Source organism: Meriones unguiculatus, chromosome 5, assembly GCF_030254825.1.
Source record: "Meriones unguiculatus strain TT.TT164.6M chromosome 5, Bangor_MerUng_6.1, whole genome shotgun sequence".
Classification (NCBI taxonomy): domain Eukaryota; kingdom Metazoa; phylum Chordata; class Mammalia; order Rodentia; family Muridae; genus Meriones; species Meriones unguiculatus.
In genome coordinates this window covers 45,042,784-45,059,871 of record NC_083353.1, presented here as the reverse complement: position 1 = coordinate 45,059,871, position 17,088 = coordinate 45,042,784, and the positions used below count along the sequence as shown (strand labels likewise).

At 43.2% G+C, this 17,088-nt stretch overlaps 1 protein-coding gene and 1 pseudogene across 1 annotated transcript; both read left to right on the top strand.

Moving 5' to 3' along the window:
- Positions 1-1,019: 1,019 nt before the first annotated feature.
- LOC132654126 (vomeronasal type-1 receptor 90-like) lies at positions 1,020-3,688 on the top strand (annotated as a pseudogene).
- An 11,171-nt stretch (positions 3,689-14,859) lies between these two features.
- On the top strand, positions 14,860-15,810 carry LOC110542383 (vomeronasal type-1 receptor 54-like). Its single transcript, XM_021628975.2, has one exon. The coding sequence runs from the start codon at positions 14,860-14,862 to the stop codon at positions 15,808-15,810; it is 951 nt and encodes a 316-aa protein (XP_021484650.2).
- Positions 15,811-17,088: the final 1,278 nt, after the last annotated feature.

The following is a 17,088-nucleotide window of genomic DNA, read 5'->3' as shown; positions in this document are numbered from 1 at the left end:
GCAACATTGTCTTCGTGTTTAAAAAATTGAAATAAAAACATAAACAGGAATCATAAATTGTGTTGTATTTACTTATTTGAAGTGTGTGTGTTATGTCTGTGTGTATATCAGTGTGCTGTTTACATGTGCAGTGCTCACAGAGGGCAAAATTCGGCATGTAAACATGTATTCTAAATGTGTGCTTACCACTGAGCTGTCTCTCCAGGCCAAATATGTATTTTACAGGAAATACTCTATCTAACATCTTTATCAACATTTCTTATATAATTTAACTCAAGATTTATTTACTTTTATTTTTATTTATTTGTTTGCATTGTGTGGGAGTGAGTGCAGGTGCCATAGAGGCCAGATGAGGTCATCCATGCCCTGGCGCTAGAGTGACCAGTGGTTGTGAGCCAGTTGACTTAAGTGCTGGAACTGAACTCAACAGTCCTGCCAGACCAGCCAGAGCTTTTAACTTCCAAGCCCTGGCTTCAGCCTCCTCTCTCTGCTCTTGACTGTGGCTGTGACCTGACTATCTGCTTTGTGCTCCTGACTTCATCTCTCATGAACTGTGCACTCTGACCTGAGAGTTAAGCCAAATAAACCCTGTCCTCCTCTAAGCCAGTTTTGGTTATGGTGTTTTAGTGCAGCAACGGAAACAGAATGGAGAAATAATCAAAACTTTTGAAGTTTTTCCTATACCTGACAAGATGAAAAAACAAAAACCAGGCAATGCCCCCAAAAAACTGAAAATGAGGCAGTGGTAGGGAATCATTTCTGTAATACATGATTATTTTAATGTACAGGAAACTTGAAGCAGCAAGGGAGCCCACCAATAGGTACATAATCCAGCCATGACTGACAATGAGGTGGTTTGGACCTCAGGAAAACTTGAGTACTGAGGGTGTATTGGGCTGGGTCCACCAATATTCCTAAAGGCAATAGTGTTTGGTACCAATGTTGCTGTTACTGTTTGTGGTGAATAATTTCTCTTGCCTTTCTTCTCAGATGTTTACTCTAGTTCCTTGTCTCATACAATGAGAAGAATCAAGACCCTTTATGGAGTTGTTGACACATTATACATTTTTCTCTGAGGTAGGCATTGGGATCTCCTTCAACATTATCCTCTTCCTCTTCCACCTTTTTGAGTTCCTTCTTGAACGCAGGCTCCGGATCATTGACCCACTCATCAGTGTCTTGGCCCTCATGCACCTTGGGATTCTAACAGTCATTGGGTTCGCAGCTGCTGACATTCTTGCATCTCAGAATATGTGGAATGACATCAAGTGTAACTCCTTGCTTCACTTGCACAGGCTTTTGAGAGGCCTCTCTCTTTGTGCCACCTGCCTGCTGAGCATCCTTCAGGCCATCATCCTCAGCCCCAGAAGCACCTGTCTGGCAAAGTTCAAACCTAAATCCCCACAGCAGAGCCTGTCCCCCCTTCCTGTGCTATGGGCCTTCTACATGTCCTGTGGTCCTCACTTCTCCTTCTCCTATGTTGCTGAGTACAATGTCACCTCACATGGTCTCATATTTGTCACAGAATCTTGCATTATTTTACCTATGGGGTATAGCAGCAGACCCTTATTTTCCATACTGAGGATATTTCGAGATGTGTCCTTTCTAGGTTTCATGGCCCTTTCCAGCGGGTACATGGTGGCTCTCTTGTGCAGACACAAGAAACAGGCTCAGCACCTTCACAGAACCAGCCTTTCTGCAAAACTGTCCCCAGTGCAAAGAGCCACCAGGACCATCCTGCTGCTCATGAACTTCTTTGTCCTGATGTACTGTTTGGACTGCATCATATTTGCCTCAAGACTGATGCAGGACAGTGCCCCAAACCACCACAGTATCCACATGATGGTATCCAATGGCTATGCCACCGTCAGCCCCTTGCTGTTCATTGGCACTGAGAAACGAATTGTTGTCTTCTTACAATCCTTGGTGGGGAGGACAGCAAATGCTTACCTAGTGAGGGAAGGACGAGTTCACTTAAGGAGCCAACTGACAGATGCTCGCTGACAGATGGTGAATCCCAGGCTAGTGTTCATGCTCCTCCAGATAAGTGAACAAATGACTCCTGCTTTGTCAAACTGCTTCCATTGAAATGTGTGTTACAGCACCTGTAGATATTTGAGCCAAATGTCTTCATGTGAATTTCTGCTTGGCGTCAGCAAGGAACACCTCTTACACATCACAGATTAGGGTGCTCTGTGCACCTATCAATAACCTAAACTGTATAGCACTTTTTAATAAGCCAATCACCTTAACACTTTGTATTTTACCTAATTAAATATGGATGCATTATCACAAAATCGCATATCATTCATCAACAGTTCTTTCATAGTTATGGAAAAATAATTGATTCAAAGTCTCAGATGCTTGCTTGTTTATGGTAACAGCACTTAACCACAGCCACGATGGAAATAACTCTCTGTCCGTAAGCAGATGAATGTACCAACCACATGTGGCCTTTATATATCATGGACTATTACTCAGCTTAAACAGGAAGGAAAGCCACCTGTAGGTGTAGGTCCACCACAGAGGAATACATACTTCCCGTGACCTGTCAGTCACAGAATGACAAGCTTCTGTACATCTAAGGATGGAACTGAGAGTACTGTACTGTAATTTTTCAAGAAAGGAAAATGCAATGGTGTTTGCCAGGGGTTGAGGAATGGCACAGTGGAGAATTCTTAATTGGTGTAGAATGACCATTCAGAACAAGAAGAAAACACAGTAATCTTCTGAAACCAAATGACAGGCTGGAGGGGTAGAGGGGGTCTTGGCTGGGTAGAGGTGAGGTAACAGTGCTTTCTGCACAAGCATAAAGACTGAATTTGAATCTTCAACAGCTGTAAAAGCCATGCAGGGTGTGAGTTTTTGTATCCCACATCACTGAGGGGGCAGAGACAAGTAAGACCGTAGAGCTCAATGACCACATACCACAGCCAGACTGATAAGGTTCAGATTGATTAGGTTCATTTACCTTGCAAGCATGAAGACCTTAGCTTGAGTGCAGAGAAGCCACATAAAGCCAGACAGGGTAGTACCTGTCTGTACTCAGTGCTCCTATGTTGAGATGGAAGTAGAGATAGGAGAATTCCTAGAATCTTGCAGGGCAACTAACCAGAAATATACAGCAGAGAACAACAAATGCGACCTAATTACTTATGAGATCAAGATTGCTTAATATGGCTTCAAGGAATTAAACCAGGCTGGTAGGAGGGATCGCAGCAAGGTTGAGGCTGTGACAATTTTATGAAGAGCAATCAGACTTTTCATACCTTTGTCAGAAACAGATATAATGGCCATTGCCAGGATCAACACAGTGGTAGTTGCCAGGATACACTGACATTTGCAAGCACTAGAGGGTACACAAGGTTTATGTCTAAGAGTAATTGTCCTGTAGAGTTTCCATGTTTCCTTGACTACTAAAAAACATGCAGAGAAATGTTGTTGTTACTAAAAACAAAATCCCAAGCATTCAATTATTACCGATAAAGACTTAGGATCCAGATGCTGGGGTGAAAGCTTGCTAGCTCAGAGAGGCAGAGAAAGACCTTCCTGCTCAGCTGATCTTCCTACTCAGCTCATGTCCAAGAAGGAAGCACCTTCTTCTCCACACTGTCTTAAATTCCCTTCAACTCAATGCCCCTCTTTCTTGTTAACTTCCTGACAGCTGGTTTCTTCAACCGCCTCTTGACCTGGGGTTAACTTTACTTAATCCTGTGTACAGAAAGCTCTTGGATTAAAGGGTGTGTGAGGGCTGAGCCACACCAAACAAGAAAGATTTTGCACTCTCACAATAGGATCAAATATCCTGCATCAGAGAAACACAAAACTGCCCAACACTTTAGCTGCCTGCTGGACTGTGTCAGTCTCTCAGGAATGGAAGGCGCTTAGTGTCCCAGGAGCCATGAACTCTAACTTAAGAAACCCAATGCCGCTCAAGTCAGCCAGGCCAGGCCAACTAAATGGTTCCCTGCTAAGATCCTGTCCCACAGAGAGTGAAATGTAAGATCTGACACCTGAGCTTAACCTTTTACCTCCACATACAAGTCCTTACACACACACACACACACACACACACACACACACAGATGATGAAATGTATAAATAAGGTGGGTGATGACAGAGGAAGACAGTTAACAATCATTTCTGGCCTCCACATATACACACTTGTACATGTACATACACACATATGTATTAACCCACACAAATGAGTAAGTATGCCACACTCATCACACTCAAAGAAAATTTAAATGCCAGTATAAGGAGCCTAACTCTTTGCAGAACTCTCTGATTCAGGGAACTGAAAAGATAGATACAAAGGAACCTGGCTGTCTTTTACCAGGAAGGAAGTGCCCCCAGATAACACAGGGGCAACCAAGGACTGGAGAGTGAGGATGAGGGACCCCTGAACAGCCAGCACTGGAGAGTGAGCATCAACAGCAGGCAGAACTGGCAGTACAGAATGAACATGTCACTCCACAGGGACAGACAGAATGACCGCACACAGTAAGTGAGGGAGAAGAGGAAATCTTCCTGAGGAAGAATTTAATGGTTGTGCATAGGTGATGCCTCTCAGGGGCTTGAAGCTTGAAAGCTTGGGCCTTCCATTTATGGTGGTGGGCAGGCATGGTGACTGGCTTCTAAAGAATAAAGCAGGAAGAGGGAGAAGGTGCAACAATGAAGGATGAACCAGGCAAAGACAACCTTGACCAAGAGTTGACCACAAAGATGGCATGTGCCCCTCACAAAATCCCTCCTTGGTCCCCTTGGGATGGGGTGGATAGAGTTCCTCTGGGCGTCCCACAGGTGATCTGTGCACTGGACCAACCAGTACAGCAGGAGCCCACATGAGTGTGCAAGGCCACTGCAGCCACAGCTCCCCTTTCCTCTCTCCTTCCTCCACACACACACACCTCAGCTCAGGCTCCCAGGATCCCTGCAGGGGGATGCTGGAATAGGGAGAAAATGTATCAGTTTGGGGTGAGCAAGTGAACTGGGGAGAGTGAAAGGGTCTGGCCCCCTTTCCCTGTGGCAATGGGCTTTGAGCTGTTAAAAATCACTGCTTGTAACAAGTTTTACTGCTCTGGGTTCTTGTAAATTCTTGAAGGAGGCTGGGAAACGGGGGAGACCGTTCCTTCATAGAACTTACTGGACTCTCCCTGGATGTTCTGAGCAGAAGGGAACTCAGTCAAACAACTTGTGCTGACACCAGCTATAACATGTCTGTGTGCGTTGTGGCCGTGCATGTGTGAACTTACTGGGTGTCCTCTGCAGCTACTAACTTCCAGGATGTGAGTTCTGAGGGAGAAACTGAATTTGATCCACCCTAAGATCCAGTACCTCCTGAGATCAGACTGACTGCAGACTTAAGGTTGGCAGATTGGTGCTAGTCCAGGCTAGTCTCCCATTTGCAACTTCTGTATGGGTCCAGGAAGGAGGCATTTCCCACCTCCCTTCCTGCTCCCCCACTATGACCAAGTGAGTGTTAGATCTTCAAGCAATCCAAGCTATCACCAGGTCAGAATAGTGGGCTTTGTGCTTTGTCGCCACCTGCAGGAAGCAGAAGAAAAGGCCACCTCAGTCCCAGGGCAGCATTAACAGTCCCAGGGTAACAATAGCCATGCCCGGAAACTTCCCTGGGCTCACTGGATCTGCCCTCTGGGTCTCAATCTAGGCCCCAACATCGATTATCTCTGTGGTCTTGGCAAAGTTATTCGCTTCTATTCTCCTGCTCAAACCAGAAGGACATGGCTCTAACTTCTTTAGGTGGCTGTGAAGGCTGAGGTGCTGTCTTGTGCTGCCACAGTTAGGGCCGCCTGTGCCTCTGCAAAGTGAGGTTGTGAGATCCACTGCTGCCTCATGGGGCAATCCTTATCTACAAAATCGTGTTCAAGGCTCTTCTTGTTGTCAGGTCCCCTGGATAGGTTGTCGTTTCCCACTTGTATTTGGTGGTGGTTGTGATTGTCAGAAAACACATATTGGGGGGGAGAGGTGGATATTCCTGAAATACCTAGAGCTGCTGGGAGCCCTGAGTTGGGTAAATGAATGGGTGAAGAGATACACTACCCCACGGGGCAGTGTCAGGGAAATCACAGGAGTTGAGGAAGAGTGACTACAGGCCTCTCTGATGGAGACAGGAGCAGAGACTAGAGGTTGTAAAATGTCCTGAAGATTCATGTCTCTTCTGGAAACTGCATTCAGCACTTCCCTTTCAGGTGCTCAAGTTTCTCCCTGTGCTCTCCCAAGTGTATGCTGCTCTCTGGTGCCACCGTGTGGTCTGAGCAGGAATCAGCAGGAGGACCAGATAGGCTTCATTGTTTAGGATTAAAGGGGTGTAGGAAGGGTGGGTCTGTATTCCAGCCAGATGGATTCAGAGTGTGTACTAGGAAGAACTAAGATATCCCAAGATGGCAGTGCCAGGAGAACACTGCTTCTGAGGAGCAGGACAGCATTTTCTGTACAGCGACCAAGAGACTGTACTCTGAGCCCTAAAACAACAGTGATTGTGTTTCCCAGGTAAGAGGAAACCCCCACAGCATGTGAATCAGTCGGGTCCAATCTCAGGTCACCCAGCCAGAACCAAAAGAGATCCCAGGTCATGCAGGCACTAGGTCTCTAGACCAGAGTCACACTCCTGCATGTCCTGATCACCTTCCCAGGCTGAATGGTGGGCACCATAACACCAGAGACTGGGAGCCCCAGTCGGTAGAAAAACCCACAGGGAAGGAAGGAAATAGGGCTGGTCACAGGTCACACAGTCTTTCCCTGGAAATGTTTTCTGAGAATGGCAGGTGTGCGCCCCCAGCTCTAAACTTGCTCTGACCTGGGCTGCAGCCACGAGCACAGAGTCTGGCTGCACGCCCAGCTCTGTGTCATAGACAGAGCTGTGCGACTCAGGGCAACAGAGACTGGGAGTCCCTGTCGGGAGAAATCCTCACAGGGAATGAAGCAAACGGGGTCAGATTTAGACCACCGAGTATATCCCTGGAAAAGGTCCCACAGACCAGCCCAACCCACTGACCTGCTGTGCACCAGGTAGCCTGTTGCTACCAGGAGAGCAGTACTCACCTGCCACAGATTACCACTTGCGTACTGGGACAAAGAGACTCAACCTCAGACCTATAGAAGCCTGGAATCCCTGAGATCAACCCCCAGATACTGCTCCAAGGGAGAACCAGTTATCCCTCACATAACTGACCAAACCACAGGACACACAGGTTACAGCAGCAGCTCACTAAATTTACAGCAAGAAACCCAGAAGCAGGGCAGCTGTCTCTAGGACTTCGGGAGAGAGGAGAACCCCCTTGACTAACAAGGACCACAGTTAACACTCAGGTCTCTACGCCTGAGGTGAACGGTGGCACCTCCTGAAAAACACTAGCCATACAGTGACCATACCCAAAATGTTGAGGAGATTCCTTCAGGGAAATCCATCTTCTTGCTAAGGGGATTCTTTCCACCACAGGATTCCAGGAACCACCAGAAACTAACTCCCAACAGCGAAGATATCCCAATGGGTAGAGGCCAGCGTAAAAGCTCAATGAACAAAAGACAGAGCAATATGACATCTCCAGAACCAAGTTATCCAGGGGCAAGAGGCCTGTACACCCAAGTTTAATTGAAATTCAAGAAGATGACTTAACATCTATGCTCATGAAGAAGATAACACAAAGAAAAAAATGTGTAAAGACCTGGAGGAAGATAAACTCATACAGATTATGGCCATGCATAAAGCAATACAGGAAGTTGCAGCCAAACAGTTTGTGGACTTTAGAGAGGAAATACTTAAATCACTGAAAGAAATAAAAGGAACAGAGGATTGTTCAAACAAACAGCTGAATGAGTTGAAGGAAAAACAGGAAAATACACAGTCAGATACATGAAGGAAATCAACAAAATGGCTCAAGATCTGAAGATAGAACAGAAAAAATTAAAGAAAACAAAAATGGAGGAAATTATGGACAGAAAGAAATTAGGGAAGAGAATAGAAACTACAGAGGTAAGCATAACCAACAGACTACAAGAGATGGAAGAAAGAATCTCAGGTGTAGAAGATACAATGGAAGAAATCAATGTATCTGTCAAAGATAATGTTAAATCTGAAAAATTTCTGACACACACCGTCCAAGAAATTCAAGACAACATAAAAAGACAAAACCTAAGAATAATAGGAATCTAGGAAAAAGAAGATTCCTTTCTCAAAGGCCCAGAAAATATTACCAACAAAATCATTGAAGCAATTTGACCAACTTAAAGGAGAGGCCAATAAGAATACAAGAGGCCTACAGAACAAATAATAAATTAGACCAGAAAAAAATGTCCTTCTGCCACATAACAATCAAAACAGTTTGTATACCGAAGAAAGAATAAATATTAAAAGCTGCAAGGGGAAAATGCCAAGTAACATATAATGGCAAACCCATCAGAATCACACCTGACTTCTCAGCTGAGACTATGAAAGCCAGAAGGGCCTGGACAGATATCATGCCAGACCTAAGAGAACACAGATGTGAGCCCAGGCTACTATAACCAGTAATACTCTCATAGACGGAGAAAACAACATACGGAAATCCATCAATGTAATCCACCACATAAACAAACTGAAGGAGAAAAGCCACATGATCATCTCCTTAGATGCCGAAAAAGCATTTGACAAAGTCCAACACCCATTCATGTTTAAAGTCTTGGAGAGATCAGGGATACAAGGCACATATCTAAACATAGTAAAGGCGATATACAGCAAGCCAATAGCCAACATCAAACTCAATGGAGAGAAACTTAAATCAATCCCACTGAAATCAGGGACAAGACAAGGCTGCCCATTGTCTCCATATCTCTTCAACATAGTACTTGAAGTCCTAGCCAGAGTAATAAGACAACTGAAGGAGATCAAGGGGATACAAACCCGAAAGGAAGAGGTCAAAGTGTCACTATTTGCAGATGATATGATAGTATACATGAGCGACCCCAAAATTTCAACCAGAGAATCCTTCAGATGATAAACACCGTCAGCAAAGTGGAAGGATACACAATCAACTCAAAAAAACAGAAGCCCTCCTGTATACCAAAGAGAAAAAGGCTGAGAAAGAAATTAGGGAAACAACACCCTTCACAATAGCCACTGATAACATAAAGTATCTAGGTGTAACTCTAACCAAGCAAGTGAAAGACCTGTTTGAGAAAAACTTCGAGTCTCTGAAGAAAAAAATCGAAGAAGATATCAGAAGATGGAAAGATCGCCCGTGCTCATGGATTGGTAGGATTAACATTGTGAAAATGACCATCCTGCCAAAAGCAATCTACAGATTCAATGTAATTCCCATCAAAATACCAACTCAATTCTTTTCAGACCTTGAAAAAAAGATTGTCAGCTTCATATGGAGAAACAAAAAACCCAGAATCTCCAAAATGATCTTGTACAACAACAGATCATCTGGAGGTATCTCCATCCCCAATCTCAAGCTGTACTACAGGGCAACAGTAATAAAAACTGCATGGTATTGGCATAGAAACAGAAAGGATAGATGGAACCACATAGAAGACCCAGAAATAAACCCACACACCTATGAATACTCGATATTTGACAAAGAAGCCAAATCCATCCAGTGGAGAAAAGACAGCATCTCCATCAAATGGTGCTAGACCAACTGGATATCTACATGCAGAAAAATGAAAATAGATCCATATTTATCACCCCGCACAAAACTAAAGTTGAAGTGGATCAAGGACCTCAACATAAAACCAGATACTCTAAATCAGTTGGGAAAAAAGTGGGGAACAGCCTAGAACTCATTGGGACAGGAGACAACTTCCTGAACAGAACACCAACAGCACAGGCTCTAAGAGCAACAATCAATAAATGGGACCTCATGAAACTGAAAAGCTTCTGTAAAACAAAAGACACTGTCATCAAAACAAAACGACTGCCTACAGATTGGGAAAGAATCTTCACCAACCCTTTATCTGACAGAGAGCTAATATCCAGTATATATAAAGAACTAAAGAAGCAGAAAAGCAATAAAACAAGTAATCCAATTAAAAAATGGGGAACGGAGCTAAACAGAGAATTTTTGAAAGAGGAACATCGATTGGCAGAGAAACACTTAAAGAAATGCTCAACCTCATTAGCCATTAGGGAAATGCAAATCGAAACAACCCTGAGATTTCACCTTACACCCATGAGAATGGCCAAGATCAAAAACTCAAGTGACAAAACATGCTGGAAAAGCTGTGGAGAAAGGGAAACCCTCCTCCACTGCTGGTGGGAATGTAACCTTGTACAACCACTTTAGAAATCCATCTGGTGTTTTCTCAGACAAATAGGAATAGCACTTCCTCAAAATCCAGCCTTACCACTCCTAGGCATACATCCAAAAGAGGCTCAAGTACACAATAAGGACATTTGCTCAACCATGTTTGTAGCAGCTTTATTTGTAATAGCCAGAATCTGGAAACAACCCAGATGTCCATCAATGGAGGAATAGATACAGAAATTGTGGTATTTTTACACAATGGAATACTACTCAGCAATCAAAAGGAGGAAATCATGAAATTTGCAGGCAAATGGTGGGATCTAGAAAAGATCATTCTGAGTGAAGTATCCCAGAAGGAGAAAGACAAACATCGCATATACTTGCTTATATAGACCTACAAGATATGATAAACATAATGAAAACTACACACCTAAAGAAGATAATCAAGAAAGCAGACACGGGCGAAGATGATCAATCCTCATTTAGAAAGACAAATGGGATGTGCATTGAACGGATAACAGGGGTTTACCGCAAAAGGCATCTGAAAGACTCTACCTAGCAGTGTTTCAAAGCAGAGACTAAGACTCACAACCAAACCTTCGGCAGAGTGCTGGGAATCATATGAAAGAAGGGGAGTTAGTATGATATGGAAAGGATAGGAGCTCTACAAGGACCAAATATATCCAGTTACAGGGTCTTTTCTGAGACTGACTCTCAACCAAGGACCATCTATGGATATAACCTACAAGTTCTGCTCGGATGTGGCCCGTGGTAGCTCAGTAACCAAGTAGTTTTCCAAAGTAAAGGTAACAAGGACTATTTCTAACAGGATCTCAAGAGCAGTCTCTTTGACCTCCCCACACCCCCAGGGAAGGAGCAGTCCTGTTAGGCCCCAGAGGAGGACTTTGCAGCCAGCCCTGAAGATACCAGATAAAACAGGGTCAAATGAAGGGGGAGGAGGTCCTCTCCTATCAGTGGACTTGGAAAGGGGCAGGGAGGAGACCAGGGAGGGAGTGTGGGGTTGGGGAGGGAATGAGGGAGTGGGATACAGAGTTAATAAAATGTAACCAATAAGAAAAATAAAATTAAAAATAAAAGTATGAGCAAGTCATTATGGATTATGGATGGGAGGTAGCCTGGGATGGGGTTGTGAGGAAAAGGTAGTTTAGAGGGTAAATATCTGCCTGTCCTGGGTGAAATAGGACTGTTATAAAATCTATCAGGTGTCTGTGTCTTTTATTGATTGTGATACAGGTCAGGTGTACTGCCGTGATAATTATAGGGACAATAATAAACATCATTAGACCGTAAGTTAAAATAACAGCAACAAGTTAGGGCTGTCATAAACTTTCTGATCCCTTTCTCAGGTCTGGCAGGGGGACTCAAAGTGTGTGCTCAGCCCTCCCCAGATGGCTGTTATCCAGGACAGAGTGAGTGAGATCAACAGGCAGGGAAGATCCCCCCTGGGATGCCACATTTCCATGCTCCCCTACAGGAATCTGTCACCTTCCACAAGCAGTAAAATTGCAGGCTGTAGAGATGCATTAAATTCTCCCTCAGCCTAAGCCATGCAGGATCTCCTCAGGCCACAGTCCTCCCCTGCTATGTCCATCTGGGTAAGTGCTCTGCACCCAGGGCAGAATCAGAAGGTGGTAGGGACCCAGGCAGTCTGTGGGAGGAGGAGCCCTGGGCTACTGGGCTGTGGGAAGTTTTCAGCATGTGCAGAGGAGACACTGAGCTCTGACAGCCCCTCAGCACAGAGGACTGTGCTCTGCACGGACAACAAGAATACTTTTCCTCTTAGGATATTTCCTGCAACTCCTGAAATTAGTTAATTTTTTCTTTGGAAACATCGTTGTTTCATATTTACATTTTGTTTTAATTAAGCACCTCACAGTGAAGAACTACATGAATTATCCTTACATGTAGAATATTTTAGTGATTTAATTTGTGTACTTATTATAAAAATTCATGTTTTTAATTTCATATCTTCATTAAAATCCTTTTACTTTTGTTATATTCTTACCTGAAACAAAACTAGTTATGATGTAAGTCACTCTGTATTTTGAGTAATTAAAAGTAATCCCAGTGTGTTTGGAAGGAAATCTCCTTGAATATCAATATCTATAGAGAACTTCGCCAGCTTCAGTTTCAGGAATTTCACGCAAATGCTCTTGGCTCATGGTGCACTGCATAGTAAAACACGTCCTCTGAGAGGACGTCCTTGAGGAGGCGCTGGAATGCTAGATATTTTATACATAGTGGATACATGGCAGTTTCTCCTGCTGTTGCCTAAAGAGCCAGGATCCAAACACCAAGAGCTTGAGAGGAACAAAAGTGAGAAGCTTGAGAGCACAGGGGACTGTGTTCCTCATGGGAAACAAGAGTAATTTTCCTCTTAGGGTATTTCCCAAAACTCCTGAAAGTTTGCTTCTCCTTTTTCTCTTTCTCTTCTTGCCTATTCTGTTTTGTTTCTGCTGAAATTGACACTGGGTAATCAAATGGATCTATTATATAAAGAGCATGGTAATGCAATGGGACTCACTCAGTAAAATGTATTTATAACTCTGCTGGTACATAGAACTCAGCATATTAATCTTTAGAAGTTTAACCTTTCATAATGATGCTTTACCATTTTATTTTAGAAAATCTCAATTTAAATTTTTTGGGTTATTTTGTTATGTGTGTTACACTTTTTGTGTGTTTTGTTTTATTTGATTTTACTGTGTCTATATATTTGTATTGCATGCATGCCTCCTGCCTGAGGACCTCAGCAGTTTTTGGAACTCCTGGACCTCGAGATACAGATGGTTTTGAGCTGCCATGGGCAGGCGAGAACTGTACCTGGGGCCTCTGTCAAAGCAGCAGGTTCTCTCCACACCAAGCACCCCATGTTTACAGTCCTTAACTGGCCATCCACCTTAGCTCTCATTTTTTAAAGTTACTTTTCATCTTATGTATTTTGTGGAATGGGGTAGGATGTGTATGTCACAGCACACATCTCAGGGTCAGAGGACCACTCTTTGGAATTGGTTCTTCCCTTCTAGAATGTACCTCATCATGACTGGAGGCCAGCGCTTCTGAACACTGAGGCTCCCTCATTTCTCCTGCTCTGAGCACTTACTTCGCTGGTGCATTAGGTTTGGTAACACGGGCACTTTGCTTTCCCTTCATATCTCACATTTCAGATAAAATAAAACCATCTTATACACTTGATATTCAAATGATAATTATTTATTTACTATATGACTTCATTTTTATATTATTGCATAATTTAGGATTATGATACTTGAATTAAAGTAAATACTTGCATTGCATGAGAAATAACTTTTGAGAAGACACTTCATCAAATCTTCTGGTGTATATCTGAGGCTTTGGCCACCTGAGTCTGAGAAGCATCACTGCTTCCTCAAGGAGGTATGAAATCCTACACACCTGTGCAGCCCATCATTCAGGCTGAATTGGATAATTCTTCTTTCATTAAAACCTTACAATGGGAATGGCCCTCAATCTATTGTAACTATAATTCTTATTAATTGTTTTGCTTTCAAAGGTGGAAAGAGACAAAACTTAGACCACATTCCTGGCAGCCTCTGATAACTGAAAAATTCTCATGGAGGCTTTTGTTTGCTGTGACATCAGCACATATCTCAGATGTAGTTACAATGTGAGATTCACAGAGAAGGCCTAAAATGCTACCAGGATGCTCTGGAAAGGATTGCTTGGGAAGTCTATTGTGTTCAGGCTTACCCTTCTCTGTTTTGGGCTGGGAGAAATGAAACAGTTGTTTTTACATCTGTACTAACTATCCCAAGTCACAAACATAAGGAACCTTCATGAGAATAAAGCCAGCAGCCTACACTTCCAAGAGTTCGCCCTGTACAGGGAACACCGACATTCTTGGTATGTAGACTTCATCTTCTTACACATCTCCCTGACACAGGCAAACAGATGTCATATGTTCTAACCCTGTAGCTCAGCCCCAGACTTCTCAGGGTCACACACAGGATATGGCAGGATTGGGTACGATGTGAAGGAGTCTTGATTCAGGGTTTCCACACCTAATGCTCCCTGCAGAACCACATGAAGAGCACAAGGTCTGAAGTAAATGAGCAGAACAAAGAGACTGGAATAAAATGACTCTGGGCCTGTTTAAGACAAGGGCACAGCTTCATCTGAGGATCTTATTTCTACTTTCTTGCAATCCTCATGGAACTTCACCAAAACCTGCAGAGCTGCTCTGTGTCTGGCAATCAACATGATGCAGATGAAAGACAAGTAAGACATTGCTTTTGCCTCAGGAAACCTCAAATAGGAAACAGTAGGAAAAGAAATATTTTCATGACACATGACAATTGTATTGGTGAGAAAGCTTCTATCTGGATGGGGCATATAAGTGTCGGAACAATGGAGAGAGTGGGCATCGCTTCTGGGCACTTTGAGATGAAGGCAATCTTAAGGGGTATAAGGCAGAGCTGTGAAATAAACATCTTTCTAAGGAGAGTGGAGCTGCCATTGTCTGCAGCTGATGAGCAAGGCTAGACTGGTGTTAAGGAATCTTCTTGCTGTTCTCCCCTCACAGTTGCTACCTGCTTCTTTCAGCCTTAAAATGAACAAAATCAACAAACTGTCAGGTAACACCAAGGTAAGAAACACCATTTATGCTGGAGCTGGGATTGGGCTCTCAGGCAACAGCTTCCTTCTTCTCTTCCACATCCTCATGTTTATTCGTGGGCAGAGGCCCAGACTCACTGATCTGCCCATCAGTCTCTTGGCCCTAATCCACATACTGATGCTGGTAGTCGTCGTGAGTTTAGTAGCTTCAGACATTTTTATGCCAGGGAAGAGATGGAGTGACTCCACATGCAAATTTGTTATGTTCTTGTACAGGTCTTTTAGGAGCCTCTCTCTTTGTGCCACTAGCCTGCTCAGCATCCTCCAGGACATCACCCTCAGTCCCAGAAGTTCCCATCTAGCAAAGTTCAAATGTAAATCTCCACACCACATGCTAGGTTGCCTTCTTTTCCTGAGTATCTTTTATTCATCCATTAGCAGTCCCCTTATAACATACATAACTACAACGCCTAATCTGACCTCATCTGGTTTTACATACCTCAGTCAATCTTGCTGTGTTGTGCCCATGAGCTACTCTGTCCATCACACATTTTTTATATTACTGACCTCCAGGGATGTCATCTTTGTAGGTCTTATGACCCTCTCCAGTGGGTACATGGTGATTTTCCTATGCAGACATAAGAACCAGTCCCAGCTTCTCCACAGTGCCAGCCTTTCCCTCAGACGATCTGGAGAACAAAGAGCCACACGGACCATGCTGTGCCTCATGAGTTTCTTTATGGTGATGTACACCTTGGACAGTGTCATCTCCTACCTAAGAAGTATAGATGATGATCTGATTTTGTTTTGTGTCCATATTCTCACAGTCCATGGCTATGCCACAGTCAGCCCTGTTTTGGTTCTCAGTACTGAAAAGCACATAATTAACATTTTTAGATCCATGTATGGAAGGATGGTAGACATCATATTACTTGGGTATAGGTAAGATTCCTTAAGATGAGCCGGTATTCTGGCATTAGAGCTATGAATTGCACTGTAGTTTACATGAGCTTCAGGTTAAATGAAATTACAGAGTTGTCTTTTTGCTGTTGTTAAACCTATTTCTTATGAGATGCGTGGATGTTATACATAAAAGACAAACTACATGCCAGATACATAAGTCTTTTGTACTTCCCAGTGTGTCTTTTGGGGAGACATAAAGTGACTGTCCTGTTACGGTCTGGATTATCCACAGAACTTTATAATACGTGACAGCTTATGATAGTCTTCATTTATTCAAATCCCTCAGCTATCTCTGTTTTGCCAAATGAGGTTTGTAAACACATTATAATTATCAAGTAACCAGAAATGTTCAAATCACTTAGCTTACACACACACACTCAGAGTGAGAGACAGAGACACAGAGAGACAGAGACAAAGACAGACATAGAATCTATGTATAAAACACAGTCCTGATGATGGATAAACAGAGTTCAGCTTCTCTGCACTGGACTGTTACTCCAGCTTTAAAAGAGAAGGAGATTCTGGACATGGTCCCACACAAATTGGCATGAAGCCACTGTACTGACTGCAATGAGAGTCTAGTCAGAACAAATTCTGTGGACTACTGGGAGCAGGACGAGCTTGGAAACTTTCTAGGAGTGGAAACAAAAGCAGACTCTCATCCTCAACTCAGGAGGGAAGGCCATGGGCGTCTTGCTGGGTGGAGGCAGACTGTAAAAATGTAATCAATGCCAAGCAGTATGCTGAAGATGGGAAATTCTTGTGTTGTGTGTGCTGTACCAAAATAAAAATGTGTTCAGTTACCTTAACCAAGCAGTGAAGTATATTTTCCCTGAAATAATAAAGTGAAAAATGGGGATGGAGAGATGGTTCAGGAGTTAAGAACACTGGCTGTCCTTGCAGAGGACCAAAGTTCAATTCCCAGCCTCTAGATGAAGACTCACAACTGTTAGTAACTCCAGTTCAAGAGGATCTCATGGTTTCTGATCCTGCAGGTATCAGGCATGCATTCATGCACAGAAAATAAAAATAAATAAAACTACTAAAGCAAAAAAATTTTAAAAATGAAAAAAATTGTCAAAATATGATTTTTCAAGTTTTAAAACATGACAGATTTTTTTGAACAATGAGGGTTTTCTCAGAGTCCTCATCTTTTTAAAAATTCTTCATTCATTATACTTTATTTAATTTGTATCCTCCATGTGGGTCCCTCCCTCCACCTTTCCCAATCCCCATAGTCCTCATCTTAATCTCAGGTCCT

What these genes read in the sequence shown, in the direction of transcription:
- LOC110542383 (XM_021628975.2), top strand. Translation starts at nt 14,860, where the DNA reads ATGAACAAAATCAACAAACTGTCAGGTAACACCAAGGTAAGAAACACC.